Source organism: Austrofundulus limnaeus, unplaced genomic scaffold (assembly GCF_001266775.1).
Source record: "Austrofundulus limnaeus strain Quisiro unplaced genomic scaffold, Austrofundulus_limnaeus-1.0 Scaffold91, whole genome shotgun sequence".
Classification (NCBI taxonomy): Eukaryota; Metazoa; Chordata; class Actinopteri; order Cyprinodontiformes; family Rivulidae; genus Austrofundulus; species Austrofundulus limnaeus.
The window spans coordinates 958,960-980,106 of NW_013952493.1; the positions used below are offsets into that span (position 1 = coordinate 958,960).

At 35.4% G+C, this 21,147-nt stretch overlaps 2 protein-coding genes across 20 annotated transcripts in view; one reads left to right on the forward strand and one right to left on the reverse strand.

Annotated features, from left to right (window-relative positions):
- Positions 1–21,147, reverse strand: part of cadm1b (cell adhesion molecule 1b) — a 327,978-nt gene that overhangs the window by 248,468 nt on the left and 58,363 nt on the right. The window lies entirely within an intron of this gene.
- The window catches only part of ncam1b (neural cell adhesion molecule 1b), a 72,892-nt gene that overhangs the window by 30,040 nt on the left and 21,705 nt on the right, over positions 1–21,147 (forward strand). For 8 of the 18 annotated variants that reach the window (XM_014012441.1, XM_014012431.1, XM_014012444.1 and 5 more), the window contains exons 2-10: positions 4,046–4,120; positions 4,489–4,698; positions 5,248–5,391; positions 7,758–7,895; positions 8,349–8,466; positions 10,995–11,155; positions 12,848–12,990; positions 14,222–14,245; positions 19,994–20,023. In XM_014012441.1, coding sequence (XP_013867895.1) covers positions 4,046–4,120; positions 4,489–4,698; positions 5,248–5,391; positions 7,758–7,895; positions 8,349–8,466; positions 10,995–11,155; positions 12,848–12,990; positions 14,222–14,245; positions 19,994–20,023 — 1,043 coding nt within the window. Of the gene's footprint in view, positions 1–4,023; positions 4,121–4,488; positions 4,699–5,247; positions 5,392–7,757; positions 7,896–8,348; positions 8,467–10,994; positions 11,156–12,847; positions 12,991–14,221; positions 14,246–19,993; positions 20,024–21,147 lie in introns of those variants that run through there. The other 10 variants (XM_014012438.1, XM_014012449.1, XM_014012450.1 and 7 more) reach the window with 3 other exon arrangements.

Genomic DNA, 21,147 nt, shown 5'->3' on the forward strand with positions numbered 1-21,147 from the left:
ATATTAGCATTAGCATGTTAAATTCTTTTTGTGTGTGTGGTGTTTTGAATCTGGTTGTTTAATAAATTCTTGAAATGAAGTTATGAGTAGTGTGGGTTGATGCAGAGAGTCAAGTCTTGATTGCTCTTGTTTTGATCATCTCACAAACACCTGGCAGGATTTTGTTTCGGGGTGTTTGGAGCAAGGCTCATTGTATTGCAATCTAAAATGTTTTTTGTTTTTTTTTTAACTGAAACCTTTTGCAGTCTGACAGCACACAGTGTCCTGCTGGGGAATTTAGCTGTATGAGGAGGGGTATGATAATTTGTTTAACAAGCACTGATGTAACCCTTCTTGTGAAATATCATCCACAAAAAAATGCCAGATCCCATGGTTTTCCAGATAAACATTACATCTTGCCAGGATGATGAATGCCGTCCAGCTTAGTCCCTATAAATATCAGCAGTTGTTATGTTGTGGCTCAACAATGTGCAGCCTTATTCTTGGGTTTCAAGCAGTTCGGCTACCAGAAGTTCACATGCAGATTAAATTTCTAGACCTCACAATTGCTTCATGTAAATGGACCACCCCCTGCTGTGTAAGAGTTGTTGCCGTTTACAAGACTGGAGCTGCAGGATCTTATAAGTCTCTCTTTAATATATGAAAAGTGAGCTGTTGTTGAAGAGCAATTAGCAAATCTTCTTGTCTTACTGAAGAGAAGCCGTGACTTTACTTTTTAGTTTGAGAGAGCCAATTAGTGCTCGGCCAAAAGAGTGATTTAATTTGGAAGGCTCTCAGACAAAGCAGGTGTGTTGCTGTTGTTTTCTGTCACTCGAATAAAGAACAAAAAACATTCGGTGATTGAGAGGAAGGAGGCTCATGTGATGGCAACTCCCTGTGGAGCTCTCATCCCTCTGTCAACTTGTCTGCTGGATGTAAGAATAGTTTTGCATTGTTTGTTTTAATGGATGAAGGAGCATCATGAAGAATACAAAGCAGTTTCCCAGCTTGGTTCGCTGCTCTTTGGATTTAAGATGTTTCAAATTACCACAATTATTTATTGTTTTGCCAGTAATTTGAATTATGTCTGTGTTGCTGTGAATGCTACTGCAAGAATTTATGATGTTATAAATACAGTAATTCAAAATCTTCTAGATTTGTGTCATCTTACTGAGTATGGATGACCAAATTTGATCGCAGGTATTAAATCATGGTCCTGATTAAAGTGTGTTTGATTTTTTGAGAAAGGAATGATGTCGCCCAGGACACAAAACTCATTTACAAGTAGGTTTAGTCAACGTTGAGCATTATTCAAAAGTAGCTAATTAGGATKTATCACCTGTAAGCATTACTGAAGCATTGCAACATTAAATCTTTTTTTTTTCTATATTTATCCAATTTTATTGTATTTTATATAGATTTGTTTTAATTAAAACAATGTTGATATAAAGTTCTTTCAACCAAAAATATGAGTGAGCTGTGGGAATAAACCTGTCGTGACTAATCAGTCTACATTATGCTTTTGCTATTGCGTTGTTAGGTGTTTTCATTTTGTCAAACACTTTTGTTACTTCAGTCCAATTAAAACAAAATTCATATCGCTTTTCCATTCCATTAGCATAACATTGTTTATTTGTTCATATTTGTTGTTGGGGGGGGGGGGGATGAGTAGGCGCTTGATCGCTGGGTTTGATGTTTTGTCACTTTGAACATCAAAAGCCTTCTGACAAAATTAGTGTGGCTCAGTTTAAAATGAAAGTTTTGAACAGCTGAATATCTGATTAAAGTGCTTATTTTGACACATGAGGATAATCTGACAGAGAAGATTGTGCAAGCTGAAGTGATTTCCATAGCTCAGACTGAGAGTATTAACTTTTTCTTTTGTTCTGGACTTTTGAAATCAGCAATTCCAGCTTGCTTGTACTTCCAGGAGGAATTACAAGTAAGATTAATGAGGTAATTGATCAGTCAGCAGTAAAAATTGCTAACACTGTCACAGTTTTAGGGAAACTGGGACCCAATAATGCAGATTGACACAAGGAGCTTCCAAAAGATATGATTTAAATAGAAAAAAAGTGTAACGTGGCAGCAGAAATGACTTACAGAAACAGAGGAGGACAGTGTAGTGACCGAGCTGTAATATGAGAACAGATTATGCTCCACTGAGGAAGAAAAGAGGACTGACAGACTATATGGGTTGAGGATGACGAGGAGATTGGAGTCAACTGAGCTTGATGAGACCGGGTGCAGGGGAGAAATGGGCGTGGCAGTTCTGACCAGAGCAGAAGAAAATGACCGTAGAGAAGCAAGGGGTGGCAAAAAGGAGACACAAAAACTATACAATGAAACACGAGTAAGATGATGACTAGAATCACAAAATATAAATAAACCTAATCAGACATTCCAGAGACTACAAAWGAACAAAATAAATAAATAAATACATGCAGGTCCTGACAAACACGTTATCAAACCAAAAATTTACAAGTATATGTGTTTCTGTGGCCCTCATGCTCATTTGTAACAAATGTTAAGAACTGGAATTTTGACAGTACCTATTTACTGCACCAAAGGAAAAAAAACATGATTTKTTTAAATTAAATGCAGCAACATTTTTGTCCAAACATCAGAAATCATCCTTTTTTATTTTAATATCTGAAGTGTAAAGTTTCATGAAGACACTGCATTTCTTTTATCACCTCTGTTGTGTGGATTTATTTCTTCAGTGTAATTTAATACAGTCTTTTCAATATGCTATATCACTTTTAACACCATTAGCTAATCCAATGCTTTATGATAGCATGAAAAAAGAAAACAAATCTTATTCACTACTATATATTAATGACAAACAATGTAGTTTTATCTCTCTTGAAACAAAAAGTATATTCATTTCAGTATGTTGCCTGTGATCAGAATCGGTTGATGTTTCTAATGCACATTTCTCTAATGACCAGTTTTTCCAGCTGTGAATTGTTACTGATTAATTGCAAACTTGAAGTTATTATTTTCTTGAAAGGACAGAACTGCTGGCATTGGAGGAATAAGAAAAGTTAATCATTTAGGCAGCAGACCTGCAAGGGGCCAGAACTGGTCTAGGGATTGATGTGCATGAACTTTGGTTTACACAGATTTTTTTTCCTATTCCCACTGGCTTAAAAATACTAATGTATTTTCAAAACAACAACAACAAAAAAAAAAAAAAAAACAACATTTGTTGCTACCTTAAGGCTAGGAGAGTTCTATCTTCTGCAAGGTCAAGGGCAGAAAATGGATCACAGCTCAAAGTTAGATTTTTTTTATGACAACTCCTACCTTAACTTTGTGTCTGTACTTGTACCAAGCATAAACTCAAATTAGGAGTTTTATTTTTTTATGAAAAAAAGTGTCTCTTCCTAATCAGTTGGTCCTCATGAAGCAACCAGAAATTTTGTATTATCACTTAAGAACATAGGAGTTATTCTGGAGTGATTCTTTGGAGTTCCTTGGATTATCAAAAGTTTTAAATTGATTTTTGGGTTGCAGAATAAGCAGAGGACGGATGGATGGATGGATGGATGGATGGATGGATGGATGGATGGATGGATGGATGGATGGNGATGGATGGATGGATGGATGGATGGATGGATGGATGGATGGATGGATGGATGGATGGATGGATGGATGGATGGATGGATGGATGGATGGACATAAAAATCTTACTAGAAGTTCAAAGTCAGAAGGAATAAATATTTTTGTTATTCAAAATTCCAATTGTACATTTTTTTTTATTTCTTTTTGAACAGTTTCATGTTTTATTTTATACCACAAAGCTCTAAAGGTTCACCTTCATAAGGAGTTTTTGTACTTTAGGACAATAGATGCATATTGTAATTCTGACAGTAAATCCAGCATTTTTCACATTAATGAAAAGCTCTGGCTGTTCTTGCTGGTGGCTACATTTTTTTCCCCTGAGAGGCCTACATTTGTTGTGTTTTTATTCTTAAACATTTAAAAACCATAGTATTAAAGCAGTGTTGTGCATTTTCACATTTTCTAACTGTGTGATGTATGCTTTTTTTGTCTTTTGTAGTTTCACTGGAAGTTCAGATCACACCAACACATGGTGAGATTAGTCTTGGTGAGTCCAAATTCTTCATGTGTGACGGTAAGTGTACCACCATATTACATTGTTTTTTTTTTATTTCACAGCAACATAGCATCTTTGTTTACCAAGTACCATAAAATACAAATATTGTTTTCATTCATGATTAAGCAATCATCCCTGTGGTGAAAAAAAAATACATTGTATCATCTTTATCACACTCTTGTTGCCAGCTAACATGTTCTGAAGGCAAAAAATTAATAAATCAAAGGAAAGTAAAAATTTACCAACTCCAGCTTTTGGATTCTGCAGGAACATGTACCACCTACATTCTTCCATCTGTTGGCAGCTTTATACTGTAACGATGCAAAATAAATCCCTTATAGATGTTTATTTTCTTATCTGCCACTCTGTTGTCTCTCTGTTTTTAGTTGTAGGTGTTGCCAAACACATAGACTGGTTTGGTCCAAGTGGGGACAGAATAGAGCCGAATAGAGCAGAGCTGACGGTGACCCGCAACGATGAGTCATCTTCCACCCTCACAATTTATAAAGCGGGGACTGAAGATGCTGGGACATACAAGTGTGTCGCTACCAGTGGAGACCAGCAAGGCGAGGCAACTGTCAAAGTGAAAATCTTTCGTAAGTAATCACTTCTTCTCATGCAGGACTGTCTCCAAATTATTGAATGCTATGAACACAGAAGAAAAAAGAATCCTGGTTATTGAACTTGTATTTTATTGACTGCTCAAAGGCAACACATTACTCTTTTTCTTTTCAAGTGAGGGTTTTTCATCAATTCAATAAATGGTCGGAAGACCATTAAAGGGCTGTTTAATGATCCTGTCTGTTGTGCACTTCCTGTGAGTGATGGGTTTTATTTTCCTTAAATGCCAAACATCAGCAGATGTCCATATAATGAAATCTGCTTCCAAATAGAACTTTTCTTTTATTTCAGTGCCTACTTTAGGTTTTTGTTTGTGAAAGCCTCTCATGTAAGCAATATTCTGTTTTCAGAACAATATTTTACTAAAAAAGACTGCATAGCTTGTGGTTTGTGGTTTAGCTCAGTCAGTACTGAAATGTTAAAATAAAAAAGGCTCTGTGAAACTGCCTACAATTTAAACTTTCACTTTCTTTAAGTTTCACTGCCAAGGACAAAGTTTAATGTATTTTCCTATTTTATTACAGAAAGAATAACTTTCACAAATGCACCCTCTCCTCAAGAGTTTAATGAAGGAGACAATGCCAACATAATTTGTGATGTCATCAGTTCGCCTCCACCCACTGTCTTCTGGAAATATAAAGGGGCCAAAATACAGATGGAAAAAGATGGTAAGTATTTTCCAAAGATTTTGATTTTATGTAATGCAACACATTTAACAAGCTTAACTTCTCGCTTAAACTTAACTAATATTTTTTGTAAGAATTCTGTAAGTAGAGGCTTTGCAATGATAATTTAGTGTAATATTTATGTGACAACTTTCAAGATAAAAATATGCTTCACATCAAAATACCATGAAATACACACAAAATTAAGTGTTATGTTGCTTATGTACACACTCATAAACAACTAAGATGATCTTTTGTATACCCTAAAATAAAAAAGATAATAGCATACACATCAAAGCAGAAATGCTTAAAAGCTTGCATAGCCACCCAAAGACAGGTTACTTTATCATATACATGCAGATTTGCTGGAGTTAGAAACTTGAAAGCACTTGTGCTCTGCTGCTCATGCCTTTCTTCTCCAGGGTTTGTCTGTGCTTCAAAAAAGAAAATTAATTTTGGTCTTGAATTTGAAAATACAGAAGACTCTTGTTCTCTTTTGACACTGAGCAATATAATATAGTGTTGATATTTCTTATTAGAAAAAACCCCACAAACATTCATGTGTGGGTTGCAATATATATTTTTATTTTTTTAAGTTGTTTTATTGTGAGGGTTATTACATGACTACATTTTTTGGTTCATATTTAATCTCAAACTGAAGAAGTTCAAGTAGCTCTTGGTCATATTTTTCTCCTGCTCAAGCTTGTGGAAGAAGCAATGATTCACAGACGAGAACACCAGTGGCGGTCCAGACTGAATATGCAGAATAGAAAATGAGATTGGACAGTATAGCATTGTGTTGAAATTTTGGAACGTTCAAATAATAAATACATAAATAAATAATGGAAATATAGAGCAGTTGGGTGTGCAGAGGGTAGTAAACATCTGGCTTGTGCTGTAACGTCTAGGATTTCAGCAGCAGCCTCATTACTGTAAGCCTTTGTAAGCTCCTTTTTTGTTACAATGCCACAGGTGGGCAGCAAACGGGGGGATAGAAAAAGCTTTGAAAGGAGATATCTGCACACGGAATATAAACAAACTAAATTTACGTTTAAATATTTGCTTGTATTCATAGCTAGCATCACTGTCTATAAATATCCCCATCATCTAGTAGAATCCTGGTTATGTAATATCCATAATAAATCTATGTTATTACCCACCTTGAGGGCTGAGACAGGAAGAATTCAATAAGTTTATATTCTTCTTTTCACAGTGATAAAAGTATTCCTATTTGTAAAAGATTTGATGTCAAAATCCATAAAATATAGTTAAAGCAATAACTGCTAGAGAGAAGTTATGGAACAAAAAAGCTATAAAATACCTGCATTGATAAAACGGTTAATGAAAAAGCTACCAACCATATAGTGTCTGTCACATCCATTTAACATTACTGGTAAATCATCCATATGAATGTTAAACTATGAGGTAAGATACCAGCTCTGAACACTGGTGCTCACATAATACAATTCATTCCCATAAAGAATCAAGGAASTTCTCTTTAAGTTACAGCTTCTTAAATCATTTTACCATTCATATGTCAAACACCTTTCAGGCATCAAAAAAGATAATAATAAAGATTTTCCTGAAGGTGAAAAACATGTCTGCGTGATGTTTAATATTAAAGTCATACTTGTTTTTGTTACTGAGTAAAAACTTCCAGTGTGGACAAATGAATTCTTTTCATCAGGTGAAAGTCTTCTGAACATGGTCATTAGGTTTTATTTATCAGGTTTGTCATTAATAACAGGCTTCTTTTCCTTCTTAATACACAAAATGATTATAWCAAACTGAATTGGATAAGAATTATTTAAAATGGTATTGTAATCAAACTAGTTGAACTGAACTGAATTATATTTTAGCAAGAATTACTTTTCTGCATTAATTTCTGTGTTGCACACTTAAACTGTTTTGTCTAAGACTAATTAAAAACATAAAATGGAATTTTATTCAAACCATGTTTTTTACCAAACTGGATTTTGTCTGGGGTAAAAAAGAACACTTAATTTAAAACTTTTCCTTCAGACTTTTTAGTTTTTTAGCAATATTGTGAGACAGATAACATTTCTCATTTCTTTTAGTAGTTGTTAAATGATAAATTTCATGATTAAAATGTATTTTTATTTACTTTCCTGCTGCGTTTGGGTCAAAATGCCCCACAAGACCGTAGTCTTAAACCTGAGACACTGCGGGTTATTATTATTCAATATTTCAAAATAATAAACCATTTGGACCTATTGAATAATTTATATTAACAAGTGTTTTATATATTTTTTACCTGCTTGTTTTATAATGGCAAAAATGTTTACTATTTTGTTGTAAACTTGCAAAATGAAATCTCCTAATAATCCATTTATTCTGTTTCCTTTTAGTACGTTTTAAGGTACTCAACAATAATCACCTTCAAATCCGTAGCATAAAGAAGACCGATGAAGGCTTGTACATGTGTGAGGCTCGYCTCATGGCCCGCGGCGAGATTGATCTACGTGCCATCGATGTTGTTGTGAATGGTTAGCAACTCTCTCTTCCTCACACTGTTTCCTCTTCCTTGTTTTTACCGGGCACACATCTGTGTGGCAGGTGACACTTAAATAAGCTGCTGAACCTCAGGGGCGACCAGGCTCAATATCACTGTAGAAACAGCTGCCCAGAGCAACTGCTTAGCAAAGATAATTTATGCTAATAAAATCTGCTTCTTGCAACTTCTGAAACTAGAAAATTAGTTTGYCTAAAATTAGTTGTTTGTATGTGTCACAGAGGCTGTTTCTGTCTCCGTTTCTGCTGGTTGTCTGTCTTAACATTTTTAGTACCAGTCAACACTTTTGCAGCGCCTACTCATTCTGGGAATCCAGTCCAAAATTTTGTCTGGTTCTGGATATCAATTTCAATGACAGTCATTACATGTTTATTTTTCCTCCCTTTGTAGTCTTTGAAATAAATGTTTATATCTTTCTATTTCTCAGTGCTACCGACCATCAGGATATGGCAGACAGAAGTAAATTCCACTGCAGATGTTGGTCAGCCTGCCATGCTGACTTGTGCTGTTGATGGCTATCCTGAACCCATGGTGACCTGGACAAGGTAAACATTTTTTTCATGAGTGACATTTGTCAGTGCCAGTGTGTTGTCTTATTATCAGTTTAAACACTCTTTATTAGTTTTGGGGCATAAATGAAGAAATCATGTTTATTCACCTTCATTATGGCCTTCTCACAGTGACAGCAGTTTGACGTTTTCTACACTAATTATGTTTTTAATTGACTGAATATTATTAAACACAAATTAAAGTTGAAGTATTTGTCTTTTGAATAGCTGGCAGTTTAAGTAGGCATATTAAGATTTAAATCAGTCTTTTTAACAATTGTCCAAACATTAAATATGAAGCAAAGCAATCCGAAAACAAACTGGATCAGTCCTAAAATGAAAATATTTCACTATGAAGTGTGGTGGATATTTTAAGTTATAGCATAAAATATTTAGATTCAAGGAACCACATCGCCTCTGTACAGTAGTGTGGCTGGAAAYTGTGGGTTTTAGCAAAGGTTTATGAAAACGGCCCAAAGGATTTGTGAATACATAGCATCAGTAGAGGTAAAAGCTGACAGGAACAAACTAATGAGGCAGGGCTAATCAAAAATAATGAGCTGTGTGGGTTGTAAGTGGACCAACAAAAAAATTAGTTATCATCTTGAAAATAAGCAAACATTACTTCTACAGCTTAAGATTTCCCACAAGTTTATCAAGTGGTTCGTTTCAGAGTTGCATCTTCTCTTGCATAAGAAGTACTAATTAGKCATGGCAGTCAGTAGAAACAATTATAACTGTGTGTGATGTGGGTTGTCTTTCATCCTACAGAAGGATTGCATGACACATGCAATTTTACTCACGATTAGAGAGCAATAGCCTCAGCTGCATGCCTTACATCTTTTGGGTAAAACTAAAAATGCAAACAATAATTTATAATAATAATAAAGAGGAAAAGTGTCAAAATGAATGTCAAAATAGTTCAGTAGATTTATTATATTTCTGTGCACAAGACACTTGTGTTTTTTAGAGACATCCTAATGGCTAATTTATTCTTTGCAATAGGACACTTAATCACGGTATCAAAGGTGAACAGTGAAACCTGAAGAGCAGCATGTCAACAATAGCCACATTGTCTGAATACAGCCATTGATAGACTCCCGCTTTGTTAAACTGTTTCCATTTATCTGGTTTCCAAGACAGCAGATAATACTGCAGACAATTTAGATCCTGGTCACAAGCAGTCCAGGAGCACCAGTTTACTTTGGCTTCCATTGTTTTATTATCAGCGGATTCAGTTTTAATGCAATTACAGAGCACCAAYAACTTGCTGAAAATGTCAGTGAAACAAAATCCTTTGCAGTCAGTCATGTCGGAGGGCAGAAAACATTATTTGCTTTACGAAGYTTAGCAATAGTATACTACAAATTGTAGATGTAAAATTACACAAATAGAGCCTCAAGAGAAATGCAGGTCTCAATTGATCTAAACTGAACTTAAAACAATTACATGGCCAAGATTAATCCCCGTCTGTGAGACTCATACTTCCTGCCTTTTAAGATTCAGACTTTACATTTGTCTCTTTTTTTTCCAGAACCCTATTTTCCCCTTTTCATTTTCTAGAGCAAGGGCCCCCCAAACAGCATTAGCTTCTGGCCGGGGGTCCCAATCTATTGATAAAGAAAAAGAACAGAGTTCTCACAGTACAGCGTATGTCATTGGGTCAGTAGACTCGAATAACAACACACGAGGTATTTTTCCCTTACATCCATGACAATATAAAGAAACTGTAAAGTACATTGTATTTACAGTATGTCCAGCAAACTGAATATGAAAAGTCAGAAGAAGCATCTCGCAAATAAACTAAAGCACAAAAAGACTAATTCATTYAATCTGAACATGTCTTAAGCCTATAGAGAAGGCTGGTTTTACTGTTAATTTCTAACTGTGAAACAAATCAGACAAAAAGAACTGATAGAACTAGTTGAAATATGAGGGCATGACAAAAAATATATTTTTGTACTTACACCTCTCACCTCTGTAGTGCATCCAGTTTTTAGCAGCCCACATTGGCAAAAGTTTAGAAAAGCATGACAGGGAGGAAAGCCAACTAGTTAGCCATCATAGCTTCAAAGAATCCCCCTCCTGAATTCTGCATATTCTCCTTGTACTGTATACACACATCCAATTTTGAAGCAACAGCACTGTTTCTACATCTTCCAGGCACTTTATTGTTGCTGTTTCTCACTAGTAAATACTGTCTAGAACTTTTTCTAAATTCTGAAACAGGATTTGCACTTACTGCAAAGTGTTTTCAATTTTTTTTTTTTTAAAAAGTACTCTCACTGCTTCTGGAAGCTCTGCTTGCTCAAAGAGTTTCAGCTTTCACATGTTTTTCTTTTGGCACTGTATTTCAACTTGATCAGTTGGCCTTTTTTGTACTTTGTCCCCCAGGGATCCAGGAGCTGGTGCACTTTTTCTAGAAACCTGGGTATTCTTATTTTGAAGAAAAGAAGTTGGAAACATGGTGTTAGAAAACTGCTGGGATTGACTAATTTAGTGTATTACATTCATACTGTCAACAGGAATGGGGTCAAACTTGAGGATGAAGAGAAGTACGGTTTTAATGATGATGGTTCAGAACTGACGATAATGGATGTTTCCAAACTGGACGAAGGAGAGTACACCTGCATTGCCAAAAACAAGGCGGGAGAAAGTGAAAAAGAGCTCAGCCTGAGAGTGTTTGGTAAGACATGTTGTTTTGTATTCTGAACACACATGAACTAGTGACAATAAAACAGTAAAATGTTCCAAGTGAGTGGGAATGATAYATTTGAGCATGTATGTGGAGGAAGAACAATAGTATGGTTCTGTGTCTGTTTTAAGACAGACAAGAATAAAGTGTTGTTCTGGTGTGGGTTGTTGATGTTTTATGTAGGGGTGGTGCTGAAGGATTTACAGAACAAGCAAACAAGGATGAGCTCAGTTGATTTTTTTATCCTCCATTAGGTTGTTTTTGTCTTTATTTTGTTTTGTCACAACAAATATTTTCATCTCAAATCATAATGTGAGTTCATGTCATTATGTCAGTTACATTTTCAGTGTGTTGGCTGGAGCAATTTGTTACCCTAAATGGAAGAGATGCCCTTTGTAATTTCTTCAGAGCAAACAATTATCACACAATTATTCAAGACAGCAGTSAAAGCTCATTGTTTACCTCATTATTTCCAAGATTTTCACATTTTTCACAAAACTCTGCTTGCCGTACATTAATATGTAAAAAGCTTTAGTCTCGTAGCTTTGTGTGTGTATGTGTGTGTGTGTGTGAATCCCCCTTTGCATGTACAAACCACCAATGTGGATTGTTAGAATCCTCATTTATTTTTCGCCAATTCTGAGGTCTTTGGTACTCGGTGTTCACCATTACAAAGTTTGACTTGATATTTATATTCTATAGCAGAATACAGCTGCGTATTATTTACACCTGRTGGCAAATCCAAGTCACTGCACATTTATGTTTTCAGTTACCTAAAAACTTAATAATCAAAAGGTAATATTAAAAAAGAACAGATAATTAGTTTAAATAAAGMGTCAGCTTACTTTGCTTTTTGTGTGCTTTTTTTAAAATTATTATATCTTGAACAATGCAGTTACCAGTAAAAATGACTATAATTGTTGTGGTGATATTTAGCGCTACAATATAATAATTTTGATTAGAAAAAAAACTTTTGAAAGATAAAGCAAGGCAAGAGTTGACAAAAAGAAAACATCTCAAGGTTCTCAAAAAAGTAGATATAAAATAAAACTATAATTTCTATAATAGTTTTTACTGCTCTTTTTTATCATGTCTGTGTTGAGATCATTAAAACAGGTTACAGCTGAATTTATTTGAATGTTGTCCAAAACCTCTTTAGTTTTCTTTTGTAAAATATAAATTGACTGCAGTGAATTTGTTTCCATGAATTGTATAACCCATACATTCATCCTGTGTGGAGTGGAATAAAAAAAGATGAGAGCAATAATATAGAGGTAATATTCACCCACATTCCTCTAAAGTAGCACTTCAGTTTGCTTTGCTGCGCTCATGTCAGCAGTGTTGCACTCCGCTGTGATTTAAGGTTAACACTCATGACAATTAATTCAAACGTGGGCTATAATGAAGACACCATCCTTTGAGATAGAGTAAATTGGGATGCTRATTACATTTAAATCCAAACATGATCATCAGTATATTACAAGCACTGCAACCAGTGGTAAAGTTTAAAATGTTTTTCATTCATAAAAATCACTCTCACCTCCTAACTACTGAACCTTATTTACCTTTGAACTCACCCCGAATATTTGGAGTTACTCTGTGTGCTTGTGCTGCCAAACCACCTGCATATGTTATTTTATTTTGCCAAAATAGTTATGTGAACATCAGGTTTGTGTTTTACAGTAAAACCCAAGATCACATACATTGTAAACCAGACCACTTCAGAGATGGAGGAGCAGGTAACACTGACATGCGAGGCAACAGGAGATCCAACGCCTACCATAAGCTGGAGCTACGGAGAGCACACCTTCACCGAGGGCGAGCAGGTAAAGTCATCAAGGAGGAACAGATGACTTTAGTTTCTATATAACGGATTATCTAATGTGTTAAAGTCTCATCTGTAAAGAACCAGCATCAGAAGTTATTGCACCTCATGAAATGAAATACATGGATTCACTTTATGTTAGAGGTGCATTCCATAGTTAAAGAACACACATTTTAGGCAACTAGTACATAACAAAACACTTGGAAAAAATACAAAGGTGGCAATTTATCACCTGTAGAAGCACAAATTATAACTCAAAAAATGTTTCCCAGGCAGTTTGTGATGTATTCAAATTTTAAACATTTCCAAAGTTTAAGCACTGTTTCCTCGTGCACCTTTCATGTTTTCCAATTTTAACCAAACAGAACATTGATTTCTTGCTGGTTTAATTACTTGAGAATGCATTGTTTGTGAAGCATTTGTATGTGAAATTGGGACACATTTAGCGGTAACCACCAGGGAGGAACACAAACCTGCAGGCCACAGGTGTTTTAAAGGAGACAAATTGAATACCTTTAACCTACTTTGCAATGATATATTGATTGGGTGCAGGTGGGGACTTCACTGTAAAGTGCCTTCAACAAGCTTTATTTGCTATTGATTATTTACACTAAATTAGCTGTTGTTTTAAGATAGCCAAGTGGATCTTATTAACAGTTTGGTGAAACATGTCAGGTAAAATTGAATGCACTTTGATGCTACATGAGTTTCTCTGATGTTAAAAAAAGCCCTATTTAGAAATGTTTTATTTCCGAAATAATTGCGTAAGTTAAGACAGCTAAAGTTTCCATGCTTCTTCTTTTATGTGCTAGAATGAACATTTGAATCAGCAAGTGTTTGTTTAGCGTTTTCAATCACTGTTATCATAATTTGTTTATGCCAGTGATTGAAAAGTTTTCATATTTAGGTGCTATTATATCAGTTAATAAAGCTTTTTTATTTCTAATTTGTTTGTGGTTATCAGCCAGTTTTTAATCTTCCATTACATCTTTAATCTCCTGGATGTTCCCTTTGTAATATCTTCTACATCATTACACATCTAAACCATTAAAAAAGGAATACCTGATTGGTATTCTCATCCATTTATTGTCCACATGGCTTGTTTCTTCAAGGTCTTGGTGTCTCTTTGCAGCTGAGAAGTAAAAAAGGGGGTTATGATTTAGAGGTAAACATCAGTTCATAGAGAATTTCTGGAACCAGTCCATTACATACGCTACATTTTCTCCCCACAGGCACATCTAAACAGGATCTATCAGGTATGAAATCCATGTGGCACAGAAATGTCCTGGAGTAGTGTGTAAAATTTGTCTTCGGATACAACAAAAACTCCCACCAAAATCAAATCGCCCTTTGTTGAAAATTCCCCAGCTGCTTCTTGAAAACCCCAAGGAATGATCACATCAGGGTTCATGAAATCGATTTGACCGCTGCATGATTTCCAAATACGGTTTAAAAACTTCACTGATCTTGTGATAGAAAATGTTCGAGCTTTTCTAACAAGATCAAATGAAAGTTTGGTTAATAACAGAATAAAAGGGAAACATCATTTCTGTGTTGCTACTGCCTGATCATTTCAAACTTCCCATCACAGCATGAGGTTACTTTTACTCAAGCACAGCGCAGTCTGTCTCTCATCTCCATGTTACTGTAGACCATCTAACATTGATGCCAGTTTTGCTTAAAAATTGAGGTTAAAGGCGCTCCACTTAAAGTCTATCTTTCAAATATCAAACCTTTATCTCTCTGCAGACAAAAAACACTGTTACTAGAAATAGAAGTGGCCTCAGGTAGAGAAAAAATGGCCATTTAAAATGCATTCAACTGATATGAGTTCAAGCTGACTACAGCTAATTCCCTCCATGCAAATGGGACATTTTGCAGCCACCTGTCAAGTCCGTTAGATATTTAAAAAATACACTTTGATTGGAGCATCACTCTGAAGTGCAAAACACACTTCCACCACATGACGCACTTCACGACTAGCCCTTTTTTGTCAGTTCCTTTGCAAGTGTGCACACCTTCTGTGGCTAGGCACCCGGGCACACACGGATGCACTGCACAGTAACAGTCTACACCTCAGTTCTATTATCCAATGTCAAGCTCCCAGGAGAAGACTGTGTATAGAACACATCTGCCAGCTGGTGTACCTGGACTTCCTCTGCTGTCACTTCCAGTTTGGCTTGTTTTTTGGTCTTGAAGCCGTAATGGACGAGGAGAGACTCATTACCGTGTGAAGAATAATATTCAGAGCTTCGCATCCCACATTCGTATCATAAAAAAAACATTTCCTGGAAGGTTGTTCTGTTCGTGTGAAGAGCAGCTCTGCAAGTGCAGGGCTGGCCAAGTCACAGTGTATTATTTTTTATTTTTCATATATTAAATAAAAGCTGGAGCTTACAGTATGTACTATCCATTATTTTAACTTTGCACTACTCATTTGTTGTGTTGAACTATGACACATGTCAAGTGACAGTACAGCTTAAATGACAGTGGTGGCAGTGTGATTTGTGCTGTAGAGTACAGTCTGCTTAGTGGTCTGTGGCATCTCTTCACAGCCGTCTTAAAAAATGATTAGCAGCCGTGCTGATTCTCATTGATGCTGATTGTTTAGACTTTTCTTTATGGCTTTGATTACAAGTAAAACAAACAGTTTTTGTGGTCAGATTGTGTTAAAGCACAAGAAAACAGGCTGCTAATTGTTTGCCTTTTTTGTTTGTCCATTTGATGTCTGTCCAATATACAAGTTACAACAGCTGTGTTTTATCAAGGAGGAGTGTAAAAAAAGTATTAATTTGCAATAAATTGAGGTGAATGTGTTGAATAATAATAAAAAAGTAGAAATGTGACAGCATGTTTTCATTAACATATCAAGGTGAGATTTTCTAACTGGTCAGAAAACTAGCACAGATCTGTGCTGCGTTTTGAGACGTGTGATGCTGATTAATAACTAGAATTAATTAGCAGTTAATTTGAATGTGTTTTCAGATTTTCAGCTTTTTAGTTAGTCAGATGCTGTCAATTATTATGAACGAGTGTGTCAGCAATAAAAAATATATTTTATGGAAATTCACCAGTTCATGAAAAATGGTTTTATTAATAAACTGAACTTGGGCTGTGCAGACTGAGGCTGTTCATTTTGGATTAGGTTTATCTGGCACTGATGCATAAAAGACTGTGTGGTAATCCAGTATCATGTGCTATCAAAACTTAAGGAAGTAGATGGTACTATATGGAAGTTGTCTACTTTATGCAGTGGAATCAATACATAACTCCATAACTCATCTAGTACTGGTCTCAATGGTTTGTTTATAAGGATTGCATGATTCGTGTGTTCATTTTGTACTCGTCATGGGTGAATGCTCAATAAACTAAAAATAAATAAAACTTTGAAAGTGGAAGGGATTTAAAAACTAATCAAAAATGCATGTTTAGATGTTTACTTACTTGATGAGGAAGATTTGTTTCGACTGATGACTAACCAACAAAACTCATTATACTGCCTTGTTCTTGTGAATGTGGTAAGTGCATTTATATAAAATATTTGCAAAGCAGATTTGTTAAGAGTACTTGGCAGCAATTCTGATTCACATACGTAAGGTGTGAACAAAACAAGGCAAATGAAAATTGTAAAAATTGCAAAAAGATTTATTATTACAGGTGTTTTCATAGATAAAATTGGTTCCAAAATAATGTAAATTTACATCCAGTAAATCTTTCCTCTACTTGCTCCTTGTCCAGGTTTGATTCAAGTAAGGTCAACCTGCTTTTCCAGCTTAATTTAAATCATGGACAATGTGGTTCACATCATAGTTTAACACCACCTGGCTTATTTGCCAGAAGTTAAGGAAAATAACGGGGCAAATTTCAAGTTGCATTTCTATTTTTGTGCCCCTTTTTAGGAAGTTGTTTTAGATTTTCTCTGCTGGCACATTCTAATTTGATTTTCTTCCTATTTTTCTCTGGTCTTAGATTAAAGAAATTTAAATGAGGAGAAACTAATTGGCTCTCAGTAACCTACTAAGCGTGTGGGCCAACAAAAGCATTGTCCCCTAACCATTTAAAGAGAGGACTGAGGACGATTGTTTATTAAAAGAAAATGAATAAAAAGACTGTTTAAAAATGAAGACTAGTGGGAATGTGTTTGCTTAGTTACATTTCAAATTTAAATGAGTACTTATCTGGGGATGGTTTTGTTTGTGTTCACACAGCTATCAAAGTGGGGTGTTTATACATTTAATTTAAAAACTTTCATCAATTTTACATGTGGTTTTTGGTTCACTCAGTCCTTTGAAAGCATTTCTTCTGAGTTGTTTTAGATAAGTGTGTCTGTTTAATAACTGAAAATGTAAATGAAGTATTTATTCATGCTTTGTACATTATCTTCATAATGAATGTTTGGCCAATTTGAATACTTATTAAAGCTTCTCCTTGATGCTGGGGTTTCAAGCTGTAATTATGTGAACATATTCTGCGTAATACAAAGGAAGGACACTGCAAAATATTACCTTTTTCAAATAAACCTAAATGTACATAAATGTTAAATTGGTTAACAGGATTGTATGTCTCTAGTGTGTTGTGTTTTTTAATCTCTCTCAGTTTAAAAAAAATCAAATCCAGTTTAATGTCAGCTTTTTATAAATTTCAGATTGCCAACTGGACTACGATTATAGACTCAAGACAGAACATTAGTGATTGTTATGTCAGTAACGAGATGCTTAAAAAGATTTTGTTAATTAATGGTGTATGGCAGTGAAAGAGTGAGGCATGCTTCAAGTCTTGTTTGTTGATGCGGAAAGAACACGGTTTCTATCAACACAAAAAGCCACTCATTAGCAGCACTCTTGCTAGGTCAGTTGTGCTATAAGGATGTCTTGAATAAAATAATTGTCAGGTTTCTGTCATGCAGCGGTAAGTGTCCACGACTTGGAGATTTGTGGCACAGGACAATCTGACACGCAGCTAATAAAACACCACCCTGGTTTCTGTTAAAGCTTTTAGTATATTGGTATTAGTGGGTTTCTTTCTCCTCTGCATTGGCTTCTTCACGCTGACATTACGATTTATATTGGAACAAAGAGGGTGGATTATTGTCTGTGGAACAGAATAACAATAAGCTTGAAAGAAAAAGAAAAAAAAGATAAGTCTCAAGGGTGTCAGAAACACATTGTTCCTTGCATTTGCTTGAATAAGTGACTCTGTTTGGGTGTCCTCTGTTTTGTGAGCTCACATCTGCAGTTGTTCATTGTCCTTTTGTCTGAAGCAAACACCTGTCACAGATATGACAGCGATACTTGTCAGCTCACTTACGGCGGATGAAGCACTGTGTTTGTGGATGAGGTGGTGATGTTCCACACTGGTGGGTTGCTTGTTTTAATTGGGAGACTGCTCTTTCACAGCGCTATGATGACACACAGCCAACTGCTGCATTTAATGATGTGCAGTCAGCTTTGCATAAAGCTCTTTTAATGTCTGTTTGGCTTTGTTTCTTATTTTAACAGTAAAGGAAAACAATTGTCAAACATATTTAAAATGAAGCTATTGTAAAGCTTTCTGCTGCGATATTCTGGATAACATATCAGTGCTTTAAGATGTGAATATTAATGGTTTGATATACTGCTTCGCCCCATAATTATTCCAGTAGACTGATTTCATTCACTTTTACATTTTCTTGCCGTAGCACCTGGCAAAATAGCTGTCCATCACTTTGCTTGTTGCCCTTCAATTTTCTCTTTGTACACCATCACATGTCATTGACATGCTTAACATTTTCTCGTCAGCACCACCACAGAGCATGCTGTCCAAAAAGCTTTCTGTCTTGTGGAGTTATTCAGTGTTGTGTGATTGAATTGGATATAGCATGGTATCTTTGTCAGTGTTGTCCAGAGATTTTTATATTCCATAGTGGAATGTAACTCTGTATGAAGCTGGATGTTAAACATATTGAAAGTATTAGCCCAGCATGATGGTGTTGATAATCTTTTCTTTATATGCATAGATTTGTCATTTTAGATCCTCAATAATTTGTCATGTTTAAATGTTAAACTAATACCTCAAATAAACTTATTTTTAGTGGTAATAGACAATTAGATTTTTGATTTAATTTTAAGAATGTTTATAAAAAACTGAGCTGTATTGTTTCAATGCATATATAAGAACAAAACCAAATATGGGCAGGTAGTTAAAAATAAGCATTGGACATTAACCAAACTATAGTTTTTTTACACAACACAAAAATAGCACTTAAAAGCCTAAACATCATACTCTTGACAGAGCTGTAATTATAGCTGTTGAGAAGAAAGAGTTTTGTCTGTTTCAGACTCAGAGAACAATAAAAGCAGGACCATTGTTTGGTAAAACTGAAATTCAAATAATAGAGGAGGTTTTGTAAAAAATCTTACAAGATCACTTGTACACAAAGATATAATTCTGGGTCTCACATCAACTCTACAAAAAGCTTAAAAAGAATTACCTATTTCAACCTGTCATTACTTGAAAAAACACAAAAGCGTTCTTCAGAGACTTGATTGACTTGGCTGCTAACTGGTGTTTCTCTTTGCAGAGAAAGCTTTTTTTTATCAAATAAAGACAGCAGTAGGAGAGTAAAATGGATAGTGAGTCGATAATTGCTGCACTGCTTTTATCAAGAAAGACTGGCCTATCTTTGTTGTTGCAGTGTAATAGAATCACCTCTTCCTGATAAACCAATAACACTCTCATCTGTAAGAATGTCTGCTATCATGATGCCAATGGGCTTTACTTGTTTTGGTTTGCRGTGCAGTTAACTCAGTAAAGATTCATCAAAATGTACCTTTAAATAAAAATTCAGCTGTCATATAATGGGAATAGTAGCCTAACTCCAAGTGTAGCTGCAGTATTGAGCAAATCCAGTCAGATCAGGACTTCATTTTTGCATGCACTATGCAACATCCAAGTTTTGAGCGGATGGAGGATTACTTTCTAAGAATTGCTTTGCTTTCTGTCTGTTGTCTGTTTGTTCTCTACAGGCGTCATGGACTCGGCCTGAGCAACACAAGGTATTCTAAATGCATGGCTTTTCCCCCACACCCATCTATCATCCATGTCAAGGAAGTCTAATTCAATTCTGAATGGATGCAGATCCAAATTCTTGATCAAATAGGGGTCAGGGAGAGTAGAAATGCTCAGAGTGATGCAGCTGAAAATCAGACCAGGGGAAGTCCGTCTTTGTTCTGCATCTTCAACTGAAAATTATCTTTGCCATGTTTCACTTGTGTTTACTTTTCCTTTCACTTGCATTTTGTCCAAGACTTTTGTTGGATCRTAATCATGTCAATACTCTTCTATCTTTTTATGTAGTTTCAGAGATTTATTTTGTAGAGCTATGTATGTCTCTCCATTAGTTTCTTCAGATTTTACTRTTACATTTTAATTACATGTTCCAGGTGTATTTCATACATGATGTGGTTTATAGCTCTGACATCTTGGACTGATGTTGAAATGTGTCTGTGCTGCAGCAGAGTATCAGACCAAGCTCTGCTCCTGAGAAAATGTGGAAATTGGCTAAAGAAAGGAMCATTTTCTCCAACATGCTTCACTGTCAAAAATGTGTTGTACATATGTGAGAAAATTGGTGAGAACATSTGTCATTTCAAACAGCAGCGCTGAGTAAAACGCACGAAGCCTGAACTCATTCACGTTCATTCACATTTTAATTTTTCTATGTGCTCTTTACAAATTACATCATTGCTCATCAACCCATCTCTGTTTKAAGTGAAATATCTAATATTAGATCAACACGGTTATTTATACTTTTGCTGCATTTGACAATATTTGTGTATTTTTAGACCAGTTGTTCCCTCAAATAGCCTCGCTAATTTCAAATATCAAGGAGGATTGCACATCATAAAAGTTGGTTTTTTTGTCTTGCAAATGTTTTTTCATGTTCACCGTTACAAGCAATCAATATTTAATCAAGTCAGCTGTCAGCTTTTAATTATATCATCAGATAATATGTACATCTGCAAAACCTTTACAGAAAAAAAAGCTCATTACAAAATCTTCACTACTGGAGGYGAGGAAAAGCCTCTGCAATCAAACACATGCTGACAGTTATTACAAGGACTGTGGTTAACTGTGATGAATACATGGTCGTTCCAGCATTTTTTGCACATCAATAATA